Source organism: Somniosus microcephalus, chromosome 12 (genome assembly GCF_052327205.1).
Source record: "Somniosus microcephalus isolate GS21.2 chromosome 12, FLI_Smic_1.0, whole genome shotgun sequence".
NCBI classification, from domain to species: domain Eukaryota; kingdom Metazoa; phylum Chordata; class Chondrichthyes; order Squaliformes; family Somniosidae; genus Somniosus; species Somniosus microcephalus.
Genome location: NC_140998.1, coordinates 128,563,028 through 128,579,158, shown reverse-complemented (window position 1 = coordinate 128,579,158; position 16,131 = coordinate 128,563,028). Strand labels below are relative to the sequence as shown.

At 42.9% G+C, this 16,131-nt stretch overlaps 1 protein-coding gene across 23 annotated transcripts in view; it reads left to right on the top strand.

Annotated features, from left to right (window-relative positions):
• LOC147109520 (alpha-(1,6)-fucosyltransferase) overlaps positions 1–16,131 on the top strand; it is a 993,309-nt gene that overhangs the window by 784,262 nt on the left and 192,916 nt on the right. For all 23 annotated transcript variants that reach the window (XM_086003552.1, XM_086003543.1, XM_086003541.1 and 20 more), the window contains one exon: positions 14,894–15,012. In XM_086003552.1, coding sequence (XP_085859678.1) covers positions 14,894–15,012 — 119 coding nt within the window. The remainder of the gene's footprint in view (positions 1–14,893; positions 15,013–16,131) is intronic.

Below are 16,131 nucleotides of genomic sequence, written 5' to 3'. Positions count from 1 at the left end.
TGACAAACCTACTGGAGTTTTTTGAGGATGTAACTGGTAGAATAGGTAAGGGAGAACCAGTGGGTGTGGTGTATTTGGATTTTCAGAAGGCCTTTGATAAAGTCCCACATAAGAGGTTAGTGTGCAAAATTAAAGCACATGGGATTGCAGGTACTATACTGGCATGGATTGAAAATTGGTTAACAGAGAGTAGGATAAATGGGTCTTTTTCAGGGTGGCAGTCAGTGACTAGTGGGGTACCACAGGGATCAGTGCTTGGGCCCCAGCTATTCACAATATATATCAATGATTTCGATGAGGGAACCAAATGTAATATTTCCAAGTTTGCTGACAACACAAAACTAGGTGGGATTGTGAGTTGTGGGGAGGATGCAAAGAGGCTTCAAGGCGATTTAGACAAGTTGACTAAGTGGGCAAATACATGGCAGATGCTGTATAACGTGGATAAATGTGAAGTTATCCACTTCGGTAGGAAAAACAGAAAGGTAGAGTATTATTTAAATGATGATAGATTGGGAAATGCTGATGTACAAAGGGACCTGGGTGTCCTTGTACACCAGTCACTGAAAGCAAACATGCAGGTGCAGAAAGCAGTTAGGAAGGTAAATGGTATGTTGGCCTTCATTGCAAGAGGATTTGAGTACAGGAGCAAGGATGTTTTACTAAAGTTATACAGGACCTTGGTGAGACCACACCTGGGGTACTGTGTGCACTTTTGGTCTCCTTACCTAAGAAAGGATATACTTGCCATAGAGGGAGTGCAGCGAAGGTTCACCAGACTGATTCCTGGGATGGCAGGACTGTCGTATGAGGAGAGATTGGGTCGACTAGGCCTGTATTCACTAGAGTTTAGAGGAATGAGAGGGGATCTCATTGAAACATATAAAATTCTGACAGGGCTAGACAGACTGGATGCAGGGAGGATGTTTCCTCTGGCTGGGGGGGTCTAGTATAAGGGGTCACAATCTCAGGATACAGGTTAGGACATTTAGGACTGAGATGAGGAGAAATTTCTTCACTCAGAGGATGGTGAACCTGTGGAATTCTCTACCATAGAAGGCTGTGGAGCCCAAGTCACTGAATATATTTAAGAAGGAGATAGATAGATTTCTCGACACAAAAGGCATCAAGGGGTATGGGGAGAGAGCGGGAATATGGTATTGAGATAGAGGATCAGCCATGATCATATTGAATGGCGGAGCAGGCTCGAAGGGCCGAATGGCCTACTCCTGCTCCTATTTTTCTATGTTATATTCCAAGGGGAATTCCTACTCGTGCACCCATGTCTGGCAGCAAGTGGTTTCTGCAGAAGCCTTGAACGCGGGAAAAAGTCCTTCAGCACCTACCACACCACTCCCTGTAGACTTTTGCAACTTGAAACAACTATAGAAAGCATCAAACACTTGTAGAATCATAGCAACAGCCAGACGAAATCAACCAGCAACTGATCTGTAAGTAGCTAATGATCCCTTTAAATAGCGCTGATGGAGGGTCCTTCCTGCTGCTGAACACATGTTCAGCTGTGCGAGATTAAGAGAAGGCGTTAGATGGAGCATTGAGCTCCAGAATGACGCCGCTGGCATTAAATCAGTATTGCACACTGATTGGTGTCATGATTTGCCTGCTCCATACTTCCAGCGGACAATCACTGCACGTGCGCTAACGCCAATACGGCGTCCGGCGCGATTTGCCCCACAAATGTGCGCGTGCACGCACATCAGACACCATTTTGGCGCCCAAATGGCACCCCTAGCACCCAAATGACGAGCCATGTCAGTTTGAATCAATCTAAACTTATTTTTGTTAATAAGTTCCTAGGTCTACCTCCCTTTCTGCTGCCTGCATCTCCTCATTCCCTTTCTCCCAAGAGCACTTTGTTGCATTTGATCCTGTTCTTTGTAGGAGAAAATAGAGTTGAATAAACATGACCCAAGTATGCTTTCCCCAGCAGAAAGAAGCAGTGTTTCCTTCTCAAAACAGGTTCTTGATGTTCTTAGTCAGGCAAATAGATGGCTGTTTTGATACTTGAAGGGACTTTTGCTTATAATAGCGATTTTATTTCTCCTCTTGCTGCCAGTTGGTCACTCAAGTGTGTTTGTGAAAATGAGCCAGCAACTCCAATTTACTGCCCTGTGAGCATGGCATATGTGACTTTCATGTGCTAAAAATCTAAATATAATCTCTGCAAGTGATCAATATTTGAAGATGTAAAAGAAAATGCTGGCAATCTTAGATCAGTTCTGGGAAAGGGATGGCAGTTTCAATCTGTTTCTCTTTCAAGTGCTGATATGTCAGCTGTACATTTTCTGCTTTTACTGATTTTTTTTGTAATTGTTATTCACTCTTGAAATATACTCTCCTTTTTATCAACAAAACATTCTGTGGGGCAATTGCTACTGGTAACAATTCATTAAATATATTCAAGAAGGAGTTGGATATATTTCTTAAGGCTAAAGGGATCAAGGGATATGGGGAGAAGGAAGGGAGAAGGATGATCAGCCATGATCTCATTGAATGGCAGAGCTGGCTCGAGGGGCCGAATGGCCTACTCCTGCTCCTATCTTCTATGTTTCTATGTAACTACTACAAAATACAATTTACTCTTGATGGTGTCTGTATTTACTGGTGGATTCCTGCAACCTTCCTCACAGGTGGGAAGCAGGTCCAGAGGGAGTGGGTGAAAGGCCAGGGCTGTGTGGCTAGCTTGGCAGGGGATGTATGGTTCTCATCATCTCTTGTTTGCTTTTTAAATGTGGCTCGCGCTGTCTGTACAGATCGAGATGAAGCTGGCCAGGAACTGTCATTACTGCTTTCAGGTCATCACTAACCAGATGACCAGTAATACCATATGGCTGACACGAATTGGAAAGGGGCGACCCTACAATGCTGCGTACATTCATACACCAACCTTTTTTAAGAGTCAAATTTTAGGCGAAACAAAATAGCAGTATCTGGCAAACACTTAATGGTCCAGTCGGGGAAAAAAACATGTCTGATGCGCAAACTCTCATATACTCATTCGAATGCAGCAATATTTTTCAAATCTATTTGAACTTTGACCTTGTCTGAGCATCCCTTTGCTTAATACGTAGTGACGAGAAGTGCACAGCCGTGCTTGCAGTTAACCACTTAAGAACTTACACAGCCTTTCAATATAATCGAAACAATTTAAATTGGAAAGCATCCTAGAAATTCTTACACCTGAGTCAGCCTTACATACATGCCAACCATTAACAAATTTGGGGCCCAGCCCACAGATTAGCATTTGCTGGCAATATTTATCACACACCAGGTCCCTTTCCCATTAGCTGTGCTCCTAATTGAAGTTAGTCTGGCCACTTTGTAAGCAGTAATTGTCACAAGAACAGGAAGTACTTGCCTGCAGTACACAGCTGCCAGAATCACTTGTGTTCGCAACAGGACTCCGGCTGTAGCCTCGTTGAAGGGAGAGGAAATTGTGATAATGAAGCGGAGAGGGGATGGATGGCAAAGGGAAATCAATGGTGTTGAAGAGGAGAGTGAAGTGGGGAAGCAGATGGCAATGAAGGGAAGAGAGCTGGGCAAAAGTATGGCAATGAAGGAGAGAAGAAAGGGGCAGAAGTGGGAATGGTGTTTGGGAGGAGAGAGGTGGGAGCTGTGCTTTGAGGTGGGAGAGGAAGGAGAGTGCAATCATTAACTAAGACAGAATGGGGAGGGAGTGCCAAAATTAACTGAAGAGGCAGGGGGGATGAATCAAAGCATGAACTTGGGAACAAGTGTGCCAGCTTAAACTCAGTTGAAGGGGGCAGCCTAAGGAGGAGAAAGGGGGCTACCAGTGCAACCTGGGAGGGTTGGAATAGGAGTGCTTCTGTGAAAGGGTGCGGAGTTGGATGAGGTACAATGTCTCTGTGAACTGATAGAGTGCCTCTGTAACCTGTGGCAAGGGGCACGGGTTGGATGTGGGAGAGTGACTGCCAAGTAAATTTGGAGGAAGTAATGCTCTGGTTGGTTTGTTAAAAATCCAAATCCAGTTTATTAAGATCAAAAATCTTATCAATTGTGAAGTATAAACATGCCCAAAATTAAGCAGAATGCATCATTGTAATTTTTGAATATTTTGTTTAACCAGCCCCCTCTAGAAATACACCACTAATCTTGTACTTCCCCTGAAAATTATGCATTCTAATGCAAATGACGGAATATTGAGGATATCAACAGCTTAAATTACAAAGTTCATGTAACTACCCATTTGAAAGTGTTGTAGGCTTATAATCAGGGCTTTTCTTGAGTTGTCAGCTTTTTGAAGCTGTTGGTCAACTTTTGCTAGTTTCCTAAGTTGACATGCAGGAACCTACAGGGTTTCATTGAGTGGTTCAAAGTTTCTGACATTTATGCCATGTTGTTTACTGTACCACTTGGCATCAATGCAATGAAAATCTCAGCAGTGCCCTTTTCAGGATTTGTTGGCACTGTGGTTATGACAGTTGCCAAAAAACCTTTAATGACCAGTTTACCAGGTGTCTTTTATTTCTAATTCATCAACGTATCCCCTGATCTTTTCAACCAAATAACAATGGAGCCACCAAAAGTATTTTAGGTTGACCACCCCATTCGGGCAGTTAATTGAAAGATGTCAACAGCAAATTCATACTAAGCCAGGTCATCGAGGGAGGTCTGGTTGGTCAAAAGCAATGTTAAGCCTCGTTCTACTTGTAGTAATTGTGAGGCTATTTGAGTTGCGCTCTATTAGTAGTTGAAGCTAATTCAGACTGTATGTGACCACTCCTCATCCGTAACCCTGTAACAACAGCAAACTCCTCTCGAAGCTGCAGTCCCTGTGAGACTGCCTTAAGAAGATTTAGCTGTACTTCTGAATTGAGAAATGGCGAGTACTTCTGTAATGGTGAGTAATTCCGTTCTGCTTTCAAATAATCCATATTAGGAACTGAATCAGTTTAGATTAGCGGGTGTTAAAAGACAAAAGTATTTTGAGAACAGTAAAGAACATTCACATCTAAAACACTTGAGGCATTTTCCTTCTCTGAGAGGAAGGAAAGTAATACTGAAAAACATAAGACATTAGTTTCTGATTATTGAATTCAAGTGTCTGAATATTGGAATTGATTTTATTTTCTATTTTCTCAGATGCTGCAACTCTCTTTAATTTTTTTTTTACAAGAATGCAATTAACTGAAGGAAACCATTTCTCTTTCCAAAAACAGCTTGAAATGTTACCTCGTGCAGAGGCAGGCTGTGTTTTAGCTGTGCTCAGTTTTAACAGGAGTTGCAAGCTTTACTACCTAAACTACAATAGAAAATTATGCGTGCTACAGGTGATGTGCAGCATGTATACAGTTATTTGCCGTTTTATGCTGATGGCTGCACCAATGGCTGAGCAATTTATCCAGTGAGCAGCTAGAATCATAGAATGGTTACAGCACAGAAGGAGGTCATTCGGCCCATCGAACCCGTGCCGGCTCTCTGAAAGAACACTTCAACCAGTCCCACTCCCCCGCCCTTTTCCTGTAGCCCTGAAATGTTTTTCCCTTTTGAAAGCCACGATTGAGTCTGCCTCCACCACCCTCTCAGGCAGTGCATTCTAGATCCTAACCACTTGCTGCGTAAAAAAGTTTTTCCTCATGTCGCGATTTGGTTCTATTGCCAATCACCTTAAGAATCTGTATCCTCTGGTTCTCGACCCTTCTGCCAATGGGAACTGTTTCTCTCTATCTACTCTGTCTAGACCCCTCATGATGAACCAGGTCAGGTCAAGTCGAGTTTGATCTGTGGTCTGCGTTGATTAATTGATCTCAGCTGGTGTAGTAATCAGTGCTATATGCTTGGCCTTTGTTCAGGAGGGAAAAATTAGACCAGATTCCTGCTCCAGATCACTAACCAGTTCTAGAAGTGTGTGGACGTATGTGTGTACATTAGGAGAGGACAGGGTATGACTTGGCTATGATGTGCCCTAAGGCTGAGAAAGCTGCTAACACTGCAGGTTCACACATGGATAATCAGAGGGGAACTGATCCGTGTGCTCTTGTTATTCACCTTTAGTACTTCTCGAAGACTTCCACTTGTTTGGTATCAATAGTCCTCACGGCCTGTCTTGGTGCAAGGGCATCTATTTCCAAGAGGTGGCCTTGAACTATCTGGTTTCACCTGGTGATATGTGTCAGAAGTTTATTTTTCTTTCCCTGGACTGGATTTGAATTATGGTCTCCTGAAGTAGAGCTAATGTGGAGGTGCCAGTGTGCTGGCACCCACTGCTTGAAATCAACATTTGCAAGCCAAGTGAGAAATGGCATTCGGAGGGTAATGTTCCCTCTTAGACTACTAACATTTGATTAGAAGTCTGATAGAGTTACAAGCAAGGCTACCTTGGTATGAGATTAGTTATCATTAAATGGCTCAGTGTACACTTAGAATTTGGAAGCGGATAAGCTTTAATGACTGTTCAGACCACAGTACTTGATTTCAGTATTAAGTGAGCCAGTTCCATTTGAATGAAAGACATCCAGTGTTTAACTCATGAATGTGACTAATGAGAGAACTCTGATTTCTAATTCTACTGATTATACTTTAATGGCTTATTTAAATGGTCCATGGACGTTTGCCACATAACTTTCATCAAATTCAGGCTGATTATTTGCGTGAACTTGATTTTTTTTTATATACTTAAAAGAAGAGATGAAACGGGCCCTTTGATGAAGAGAACAAGGCACTGTACATTTAGTTTGACTGCCACAGTCTCCAGTAGCGCTACAGACGCTCTGTCTCCAATACTGTTACGGTCCTTTAAAAAAAAATTAAGATTGAAAGGCCAACTACTGTTTCCATCAGTTTTGATGGTTACTCCTTATTTGGTTCCATCTTTCTCTTACTGCTTTGCCTTCTTACTTTTGGTTGGCAGTCAGCACCACTTTTAATAGGAGTTTCCTATGCTTAAATTAAAAAAAAAATTTTTTTTGTGGACATCTGATGCCAAGGCAGCAATTCTGATCAAGCAAGTTCAGAGAACAACATCAATCGGAATTTGTACCCTCGCATTGAATATCTAATCATAAATATATGATTTTTTTAAAGTTCTGCCGGGCTGCAGAATGGTGCACATGTAACCCCTTGTACTGAAGGCAGGTGGGTACTAATAAAAACTGGCCTTAGCGGCAACAGGCTGTGGTACCAGTGGAAAAGATGCAACTTGCCTTGTGAATTTCTTCCAGTTAGTTAGTGTGCGATCAGAACTGAAGTGAAAACAATGCGCAAAGTTATACACGCCTACGCACATGTTAAATTGTTAGAAGGCATAGAATCGAAGCTTACTTGCAGTGCCAGCTAAAACTCTGAAGGTACAAGTCACTTTGGCCTGGGGAACAGAAGTTAACAGAGGACAAAACCCAGCTGCAGCACAGTGCATTGAATCATTTGATCAAGATTGAGCCTATTGACAATGTTCCTTTTCACTTACACTGCAATTTCACACAACCAATATTTAAATCTCATTAACAAGATTTCAACTGAACTGTGTGCCTCAGTTTCTTCACTTTCATTATCCCAGTTCCTGTGCTTCCAAAAGAATAGCTATTGGATAAAGTTATTTCTGGTAAACTATATGGTATAAATTCCATTGAAGTGCTTCCTTGTGAGGCTTCACTATATGGTAAGTGCATTTAAGGTTATATAACCAGAGCTTCAAATACACCCAGTAGTCTTGAAGAAGAACAACAACAGCTGCATTTATATAGCAGCTTTAGCATAGTAAAACGTCCCAAGGTGCTTCAGAGGAGTGCTGTCAAACAAAATTCGACAGGCTTGAAGAATTTAATAAGAATTCAGAATCACAACCAGATGCTGTTCCCCTCTCTTAAATGGTTTGTATATGTGGATGGATATATTATATTACGTACATTAAAACACTGCCCTTGTAGTAACATTCTGAAGGTCTTCCACCTGGAGGTGGAGCTGTGAGCATAATGTTATATGGAAAAACATTGTGTGACAGGACCACCCTGAAGCAAAAGTTAGACCACGCAACAAGGAAGATGATTTGAACAAAACTGCTGTAAGATGTTTGACCTCAGATCAAAGTTGCAAAGTAAGTTTAGGGATGAGCTGGAATTTTCAAACGCCTCATCACAACCAACAAGTGCATTTAAGAACAGACAATGCTGAAAACAAATTGAGACACCAAAGCTCTTTAAATAAAATTCTATTCTGCACCAAATGAACAGACCGTCTGAATTAAATTGGCATCACAAAATGTAGTGAAGGCGATGAATGCCAAATATAGAGCACAATGCTCAAAGTCAATGCCGAAAACAAGAGGTGATGTTGCCCCCACCCTTGCTGACACACATTTGACACTCCGACACCCCACTCGGCTATACTCCTCCTTCCTCTTTCTCACTCCTTTCCCTTTGCCCTTTCCTCCTCTCTCTTCTTCGTCCTGTCCTGCTCCTGCTGCCCTCTCCTCCTCCTCTCTTTCCCCTACCGCTCCCTCTCCACCCCCACCTCCCCCCCCCCCCCCCCCGTCCTCCTTTCCCCCTCCATCATTATGGAAGACTGAATATATAACTTGAAAATGGTGACTTAATTACATCTGCATGCCGTAGTCCAATTATCCGTGGCCCACTAATACTGCTTTATCTGAAGCCTAAACTCTGCCTTGACGTCCTGTGTGCATCCTGGAACTCCCTCCCTAAGAGCACTGTGGGAGTACCTTCACCACACAGACAGCAGCAGTTCAAGAAGGCAGCTCACCACCACCTTCTCGAGCAATACTTGGTGGGTAATAAATGCTGGCCTTGCCAGCGATGCCCACATCAAGTGAATGAATAAAAAAAGATGGGTCTAGAGGAGATGTAAATAACAACAGCCATTATATAAATGGAATTCTTTCTTTCGTTCATTTGTGTCTTTCAATGTAAAAGAAAAGCACAGAGTCTGCCGACTGAATGGTATTCCTTCCATGTAATTAATTCCAGCAGTGGGGTGAAAATTACCATTTGGGGTTAGAAGTAGATTTGTTTTTGTCAAAGCCACGATGGGGAAGGCAGTTCCATGGGTTTCGGATTAGCTGGTTATATATCCGATGGCTCAAATATTGGAATTTATCCCTCGATTTTTTTTATTCTGTTGAGCATTGCCTCATTCTTTAATTAGTTCCAGTGTTGCCAATAAATAAAACTTTCAACAAAAAAATGTCAGCGTGATGGACAGGTAGCACGCTACAGTATAAGTACTTGCTGACAGCTTATTTCACAACTGTATTTGCACACCTCTGTGTAATTAGACACTTCACTGGTTTAATAAGTCTGGCAGCATTTGCAGATTCCAAAGATTAGTAGAAATATGCAGCCTGATCTAGTCGGTGTCCCTTTTATTAACCAATGCTAATTAGTTTGTAGATCAAGACTTGCTAAGTGATAGGCTGACAGCATAAGTTAAAAGAAAAAAAAAAGAAAGACAGACTTGCATTTATATAGCGTCTTTCCCACCACCGGACATCCCAAAGCGCTTCACAGGTGATGTCTTTTTGTGGTGTTGATTGAAGGATAGCTTTTGGCCAGGACACCGTGGATAGCTCCCCTGCTCCTCTTCAAAATAGTGCCATGGGATCTCTTACTTCCAGCTGAGAGGGCAGACGGGGTCTCGGTTTAACGTCTCATCTGAAAGACGGCACCTCCGACAGTGCAGCACTCCCTCAGCACTGCACTGGACTGTCAGCCTAGATTTAGGTGCTCAAGTCCCTGGAGTGGGACTTGAACCCACGACCTTCTGACTCAGAGGCGAGAGTGCTACCCACTGAGCCTCAGTTGACAAGTTGTCCAAAAGGAATCAGGAATTGAACATGATTATAGGTCAGAGTATTAACAGATTGCTTGCATGCAGTAGCAATGATAAAAGATAAAGTGCAAAAACAAAAGCTTGTTCTCAAAGATGGCATCTATAAACTGCAGAAATAAGCAATGTTTGCCTTTTGTTTGCCCGTTATTTAATTTCTATCCTCTTCAGCAGTATTTCTGTTTTTGTGTTGATGATCTGACGAATTCAGTGACAGAAACAATGGCCCAGATATTTAGGGGAGGGAGCGGGACAGCACAGTTATTGCAGGAGCTGGGTGAGGCGGGGGGGAAGGGAGGGGGGTGGAATCCCGGGAACCCAGAGGTCCTGTCAAATTTAACGGCAGGACCTCATTATCATTTTTTGTACTCTATTTCCCGCCCGGCAGCGGTAGAATACCGCAGCCGGGGCCAGCAATTGGAAAAGATCGGGGCTTGGTGAGGGAGGGTGTGGTCAGATTGGCAATCAGGAGGGCGGGGGGACTGGCGGGGTTTGGAGGTGGAGTCAGCCGCTCGTGGCAGAAGATTTGCTTGAGGGGCCGGGGAGGGGGATCTCCTGCTCCTCCTGGCCCACAAACAGTGCTCTAAAAAGTTGGTTCCTGCTGGGTCCGGCTGCTCCTATCTCTGTTTTGCTGCTGGGTTTCCCAAGCCCTGGGAAATCCAGCCAGCCAGCATTAAATTGAAATCAGGCTCCCAACTGCACTGTGAAAGCCGGATTTAAATACTATGTCCCACCTCGCAAGAGCAGGCCACAGAAACACTCTGCAACTCGATGGTGTAAAAATGGCAGCAAGCAGGTTCACGGCAGGTTGGGGTCACATTACACAAATTTTTATTCTTAAGCCCTGACACACTTCTGCCCATTGTGGGGGTGGGGGTTAAAATTCCCCCCAAGGTCTGTAATCTCTGCCTGCCAATGTGATGGCGATGTTTGTTTTTTGTGAGGATAAGGCTCCCTCTTCTATCAGTTAATTTTTTCGCCCCTTTTCCTAGTTTGCTCGCAGTCCAGAAGGTGCGGGAGGGGGCATGCTTCCAGTCCTCTGCTAGTGATAATGTAATCCAGTTGGAATGAGCTGGACGAGTTTTTGAGAATCCCCCTGAATTCTCGCTCTCCCTGGCATCCTTACAGTAATCATCCATATAGCCCATTTCACACACGATTTGAAGGCTGTTAACACATCAGGTTGTTTTTTTTAAAGTTGCTCTTATATCCGTGAACTGGGCACAAGAAATAACATACTATCAACTAGGTAATCCTTAGCTTATTTCTACTCCCAAATTCTCTTCATTGCATCTTTTCTTCTCTCTCTCTTTTGTTGATGACCCCAAGGCCAAAATCTCTTTGAACTTTAAGCTTCTGCCCATTCTAAGCTCCACATATGTCATCCGAGATGCTCTTCATTCTTCCAATTCTCTTTAGCCTTGGTGACGGCACGATGGACCTTGATCATTCCCCCCAGTTGCTCAGTTAAGTTGCTGAAGTATCAAGGGATGGTGTCAAACTGACAAACCTCAAGTCAGGCTGGAGATTCTGAGGTTCTTTTTATTCACTCATAGTCTGAATATGTAGAACAGACTTGCAGCAATGTCATGTTGATTAACCACTTTAGAACCGAGTTGGTGAAGCATCAAGGAATGGCCTTGAAAGTTACAGGGGAGGTATAGATAAAGATATGTGGGAAACAACTGTCAACGGTTGAATGGTGGCTGTTAACGGTTTGATATTTTGAATACATCTTTGGTTGTCAGAGAGTATCTTTTCACAGAAGATCAAATGGATGAGATAGAACCCATGAATTATCACATTGTACAGGGCCACAAATCTGAATACAGATGAGGGAGGCCTTGTGATCCTTTCATAGAAACCCATGGTCCCCCCCCCTCCCCCACAGCATCTAACTGTGCCTTGGAAGACTTCACAGTTTTTGCATCCACTACCCATACCTGGAAGAACATTCCAAATATAATCACTGTGTGTGGAGTGGTGCAGTCCTGAAACTGCCTTTTACCAGTTTGTACCTCATCCCCTTGTCCTTCAGCTGTGGTTTAACAGTGTGTGGAAGAAGTGGCCTTTTCTCATTCCATGTTTTATTTTGTAAATGTATGCTGCAATTTGATGGCAGCAGTGAAAGCTGCAGCAGGAATGCGATAAATAGATGAGCCCACCATACTGGAGGAGGGGACTTCATTCTAACCATCACCATTGTATTGTCACAAGAACACAGGAGAATCGTCGATGGTGGTGTAATGAAGGAGCACTGTAGTTGATTAGATTGTTGGCTGCATGTTATGTGGTAAATAGCTTTTGCATTTGCACTAAAAAGTCACAAGTTCTTTTTGAATCCTTCACTAGAACTAGATTCATAATTATTTTAAACTATGTCACAGTTATTTCATGGGGTGATGAAAAATATTTCAAAGGTTTGTTTCTTGCTCTCAAGAAGATTGTATGCTTATTACGGGAGGACATTTTCTGTTTTCTTCTCACAATTCCTACATAATCCATATTCGTGGGAGTTGGATTTCCTTGCTAACCCATTTTTTAAAGTATTGCCTTAGCATGTGTTTCTGTAAAGCCCCTCAGCCGTCAATCCTGGCCCTTACCACAAACACAGGAAAAATAAGAGCATTGTGCCATAGATTAAAACCTAGAACAAGGAGCTGGATGGTGCTGTGTATTAGACACTGACCTTTCACCTCTAGGACCTGGGTTCAAATCCAAACCAATGAGATTAAAACCTCTTCTGGCTGTAAGGGTCCTATACAAAATGGGTTTAGGCGGTCTTTCCTAGTGGGCATGAGCCTAGAACACAAAACTATCTCTAATTCACCACTAAATCACAATCTCACTCAGAGAAGCCACAGGAGGGTTGGTGTGGGAAATGGAAAAAGTGGTGTTGGGGATGCTTTTCTGAGGTTGGGACTGATGCCCATTGTTGGTGCAGAGTAGAGGGAGCATACTTCTGCATTTGGCTGTGCTATGTCTGACCTGAGAGAGCTTGATGCTGATACAAGGTGCCTGGAATGAGAGAGTTCCATTCCCCAGTGCTGACATCCCTCACCTTGATGAACACAGACAAAAAATTGCAAAGTAAAAATATTGAACAAAGCCTTCTATATGTCCAAGTTTCTTACAGATGATTTGTTTTTTCAAAACATTATAGTAAACAGTTGAGCAAGTGTAGCTTCAAGACCATTTTATGGAGTGAGAGTGAATGCAACAACCATGATTAATGCAACACATGAAGAATTGACTTAAATCTATGTCATTATATTTTTGCAGTATTTTGTGACACATATTACATCACTTTCCATGTTTACATGACGAGAACGAAAGCTTTGCCAAACTGAATGTAAACAGTGATGGTGGCAATGACCTTTTAATACATCATACTGATTAGGCAAGACTTTTCAATTATTGTTGTTCTTCTGAATCTGGTTTAATCTGCAGTCCTCTCACTCTTTCTCCAAGCTGACCAGCTCCATTATCTTGTTCTTCCCACCGAGCTGAACCCAGCAACAAATATAGCAAATTGCATGGTTACCCAACTCCTAACAAACTGTAAGTTACCCCTGGCAATGGTAGGTCATTAACCTGTGCCACTGGGTCTCCAGAGTGTGAAAGATGAGTCCGTTCGCAGGAAACCTGTGCCCGATGTAGAAGTTTGTTGGTGTGTTTCCTCCTCTCAGTCCATAAAATGGTCTTTATTAACTGATGTGTTCCTTTGTGCTGGTGCAGGGAATGTTCAGTTTGTTTGGGGATTGATAATACAAATGTTCTGTGAATCCATTTTAATATCAGTTAACGACTCTGAACTTGCGGTCCTGATGCTGGCGAACTGCCAGCGTTCGCCGTCATTTCGCTTTTGAAACTGACCACAACCTAATGCGGAAATCCTGAAGTTGCGGTCTGTCATTCACTGCTCCTCCACGTGCTGCGCTGTGGACCACCCACCAGAGCCGACAATCAGTGAAATCACTGATTTGATGAAAACTTCCCCTTTTCTGAACAAATATCGCTGTTAGAAACCCCATGAAAAAGTTAGACCCATTCAAATGAGGTGTAACTGGGTTTTTAACGCCAATCTGAGTAATATCTACAGATAAACAACCGTTCTGGCCCTGAAAATCTAATTTTATATTGGTGGAATGTCAAATTTCTCCATTGTTAAAAATTATTAGATTTTAAAATTAATTTAAATTTTTTTTTTAATGTTTGTTCATGATATTTCAGCTTCTACCTGTAGCATTTTTTAAAAAGTGATTGATTATTAGTGCTTTCTATTTCCTGGTTCTCTGTCTGTGAGAATTCTGCAATGTGATTGGCTGCTTAGACAGCTTGTTGACGTCACAGCAGCTCGCACTATGGGATTCCTACTATACTACGCAGATTTCAGCAGCACATCGGAAAAGCCGAACTTCTCGCCACAGCGATCTCGAGATCTTTGTGGGAAGCTTACTTCAGGGCCAACTGCGAACGCCTTCGCTTCACCGCGAATGGGCCATTATGTATTTTTAAGAGGTTGTGTTACTTTTGGTTTGTTTTTTTGAGTGGAACTAGCTGTGCAAATCTAGTAAGAGGCTGTACAATCTCATATAGTGGTATTGTGGAAAAAATGAAACAAACCAAAAAGTACAAAATCAGCTTCAGCTCAGTGTAAAATCATTGTTTTGTTTAATTTCCAAGGTATTTAAATAAACAGAATATTGATCACCAGTGGACGGGTTATGAAGACTATTTCTGTAGCAGGAGTTTCACTTAAAAGCTTCCACCAGTATCTTGAGGGAGTTAAAAACATAAGCCACTGGTGAAACCCAGACAGCAGAAACTCACCCACAGACTCGGACTCCTCCAACATTGCGGCTTCCCCTCTCTACACACAGCAGTTTGTTTCCCCCAGTGTGGAAGGAAGTTAGCATTTCATGTCTACTTTGTTGTCCACATGCAGCTTAAGAAAGTAATTTAGTAAAATTCCAGCCAGTTAATAAGATACCACATGTGCTGAAGAGTATTCCAATACTTCAATGTACAGACACTGCTTGTTTGATTGACCTAATCTTTCTCCATTCAGGATTCCTGAAGGTCCCATTGATCAGGGACCTGCTGCTGCTGGAAGAGTGCGTGCATTAGAAGAACAACTGATAAAGGCCAAAGAGCAGATAGAAATCTATAAGAAGCGACCAAGCAATGGTAGGTGAATACCCTGTTCCACTGGGCCTCAAGTGTAAACATTGAGTCTGTTGTCAGGAAACCTTTGCCTGATGTGAACATTTGTCGGTATGTTTCCTTCCTTTCTCTCACAGTCCATGAAGTGGTCTTTATTAACTGCTGTATTCCCTTTGCAGCTTTTGAAGTAAACTGTTGTTAAATGACCAGCACTGTACGTTATTAAATAATGTATAGCTTGCATTAGAAAACTAGATGCTGTCAGTCAACAAAACGGCCAATATACCAATCCACCAGAAATACTCTTGACAGAATAGGGGCCAAGGAACTCTGTCACTTAAGCGTCCTGAGCTCAGGTCTGCCTGCTAGATAAGTATTGCATCCTGTGGCTCTCTAACAAGCTTCCTGTTTCTGTCACGGTAGGAGTTCAGCAGCCCGACCACATTAAATAAAGATGTAGATACACCGTGCATGCAGTAGTTGTGGTGCGTAACAACAATTAGAAGTGAAGGGCGCGATCTTGCCAGCCCTGGGGAGGCAGGACTGCTGGGAAAATGGCAGAATTTGGGGGCGGGTGCCCAACCCGCTTCCATGCCATCTTGCCAGGAGGTGGGTAGCCGACCCGCGCCGGGTCCCGTCTCCTTGGAGGCGGGAAGGTGATTACAGCCACTTAACTGCCTGTTAACAGGTAGTTAACAGGCAGATAAGAGGATTATCCTCATTTTACCCACACAAGTGCGGGCTTCCCGAAGGCTCTGAACCCCGCCAGGGTCACCGAGGCGAGCAGTGGGTCTGCGGCGTGCAAAAGTGCGCTGCGAAGATAAGTGATGGGTGCAAGCTTCCTGTTTCTGTCACGGTAGGAGTTCAGCGGCCCGACCATCTATATATATATATATATAAAGGAGTTTGTCTGTTTGTCTGTCTGTCTGTCTGGCTATACAATCAAAAGTTATAGAGCGTACCTACACGCATGTTATATCAAAAGAAAGCTTATCATTAGGGGAGTCTCATAGGCATATTTACTTTTTGGTCAGACAAAAATTGTTCGAACAGTATACAAAAAACGTTCAAAAATCCTCAAAACTCCGCTCATTAGCGGTTGACCAATCCTACCTCTCATTAGCGTTGAGTGATGTGCTGGTT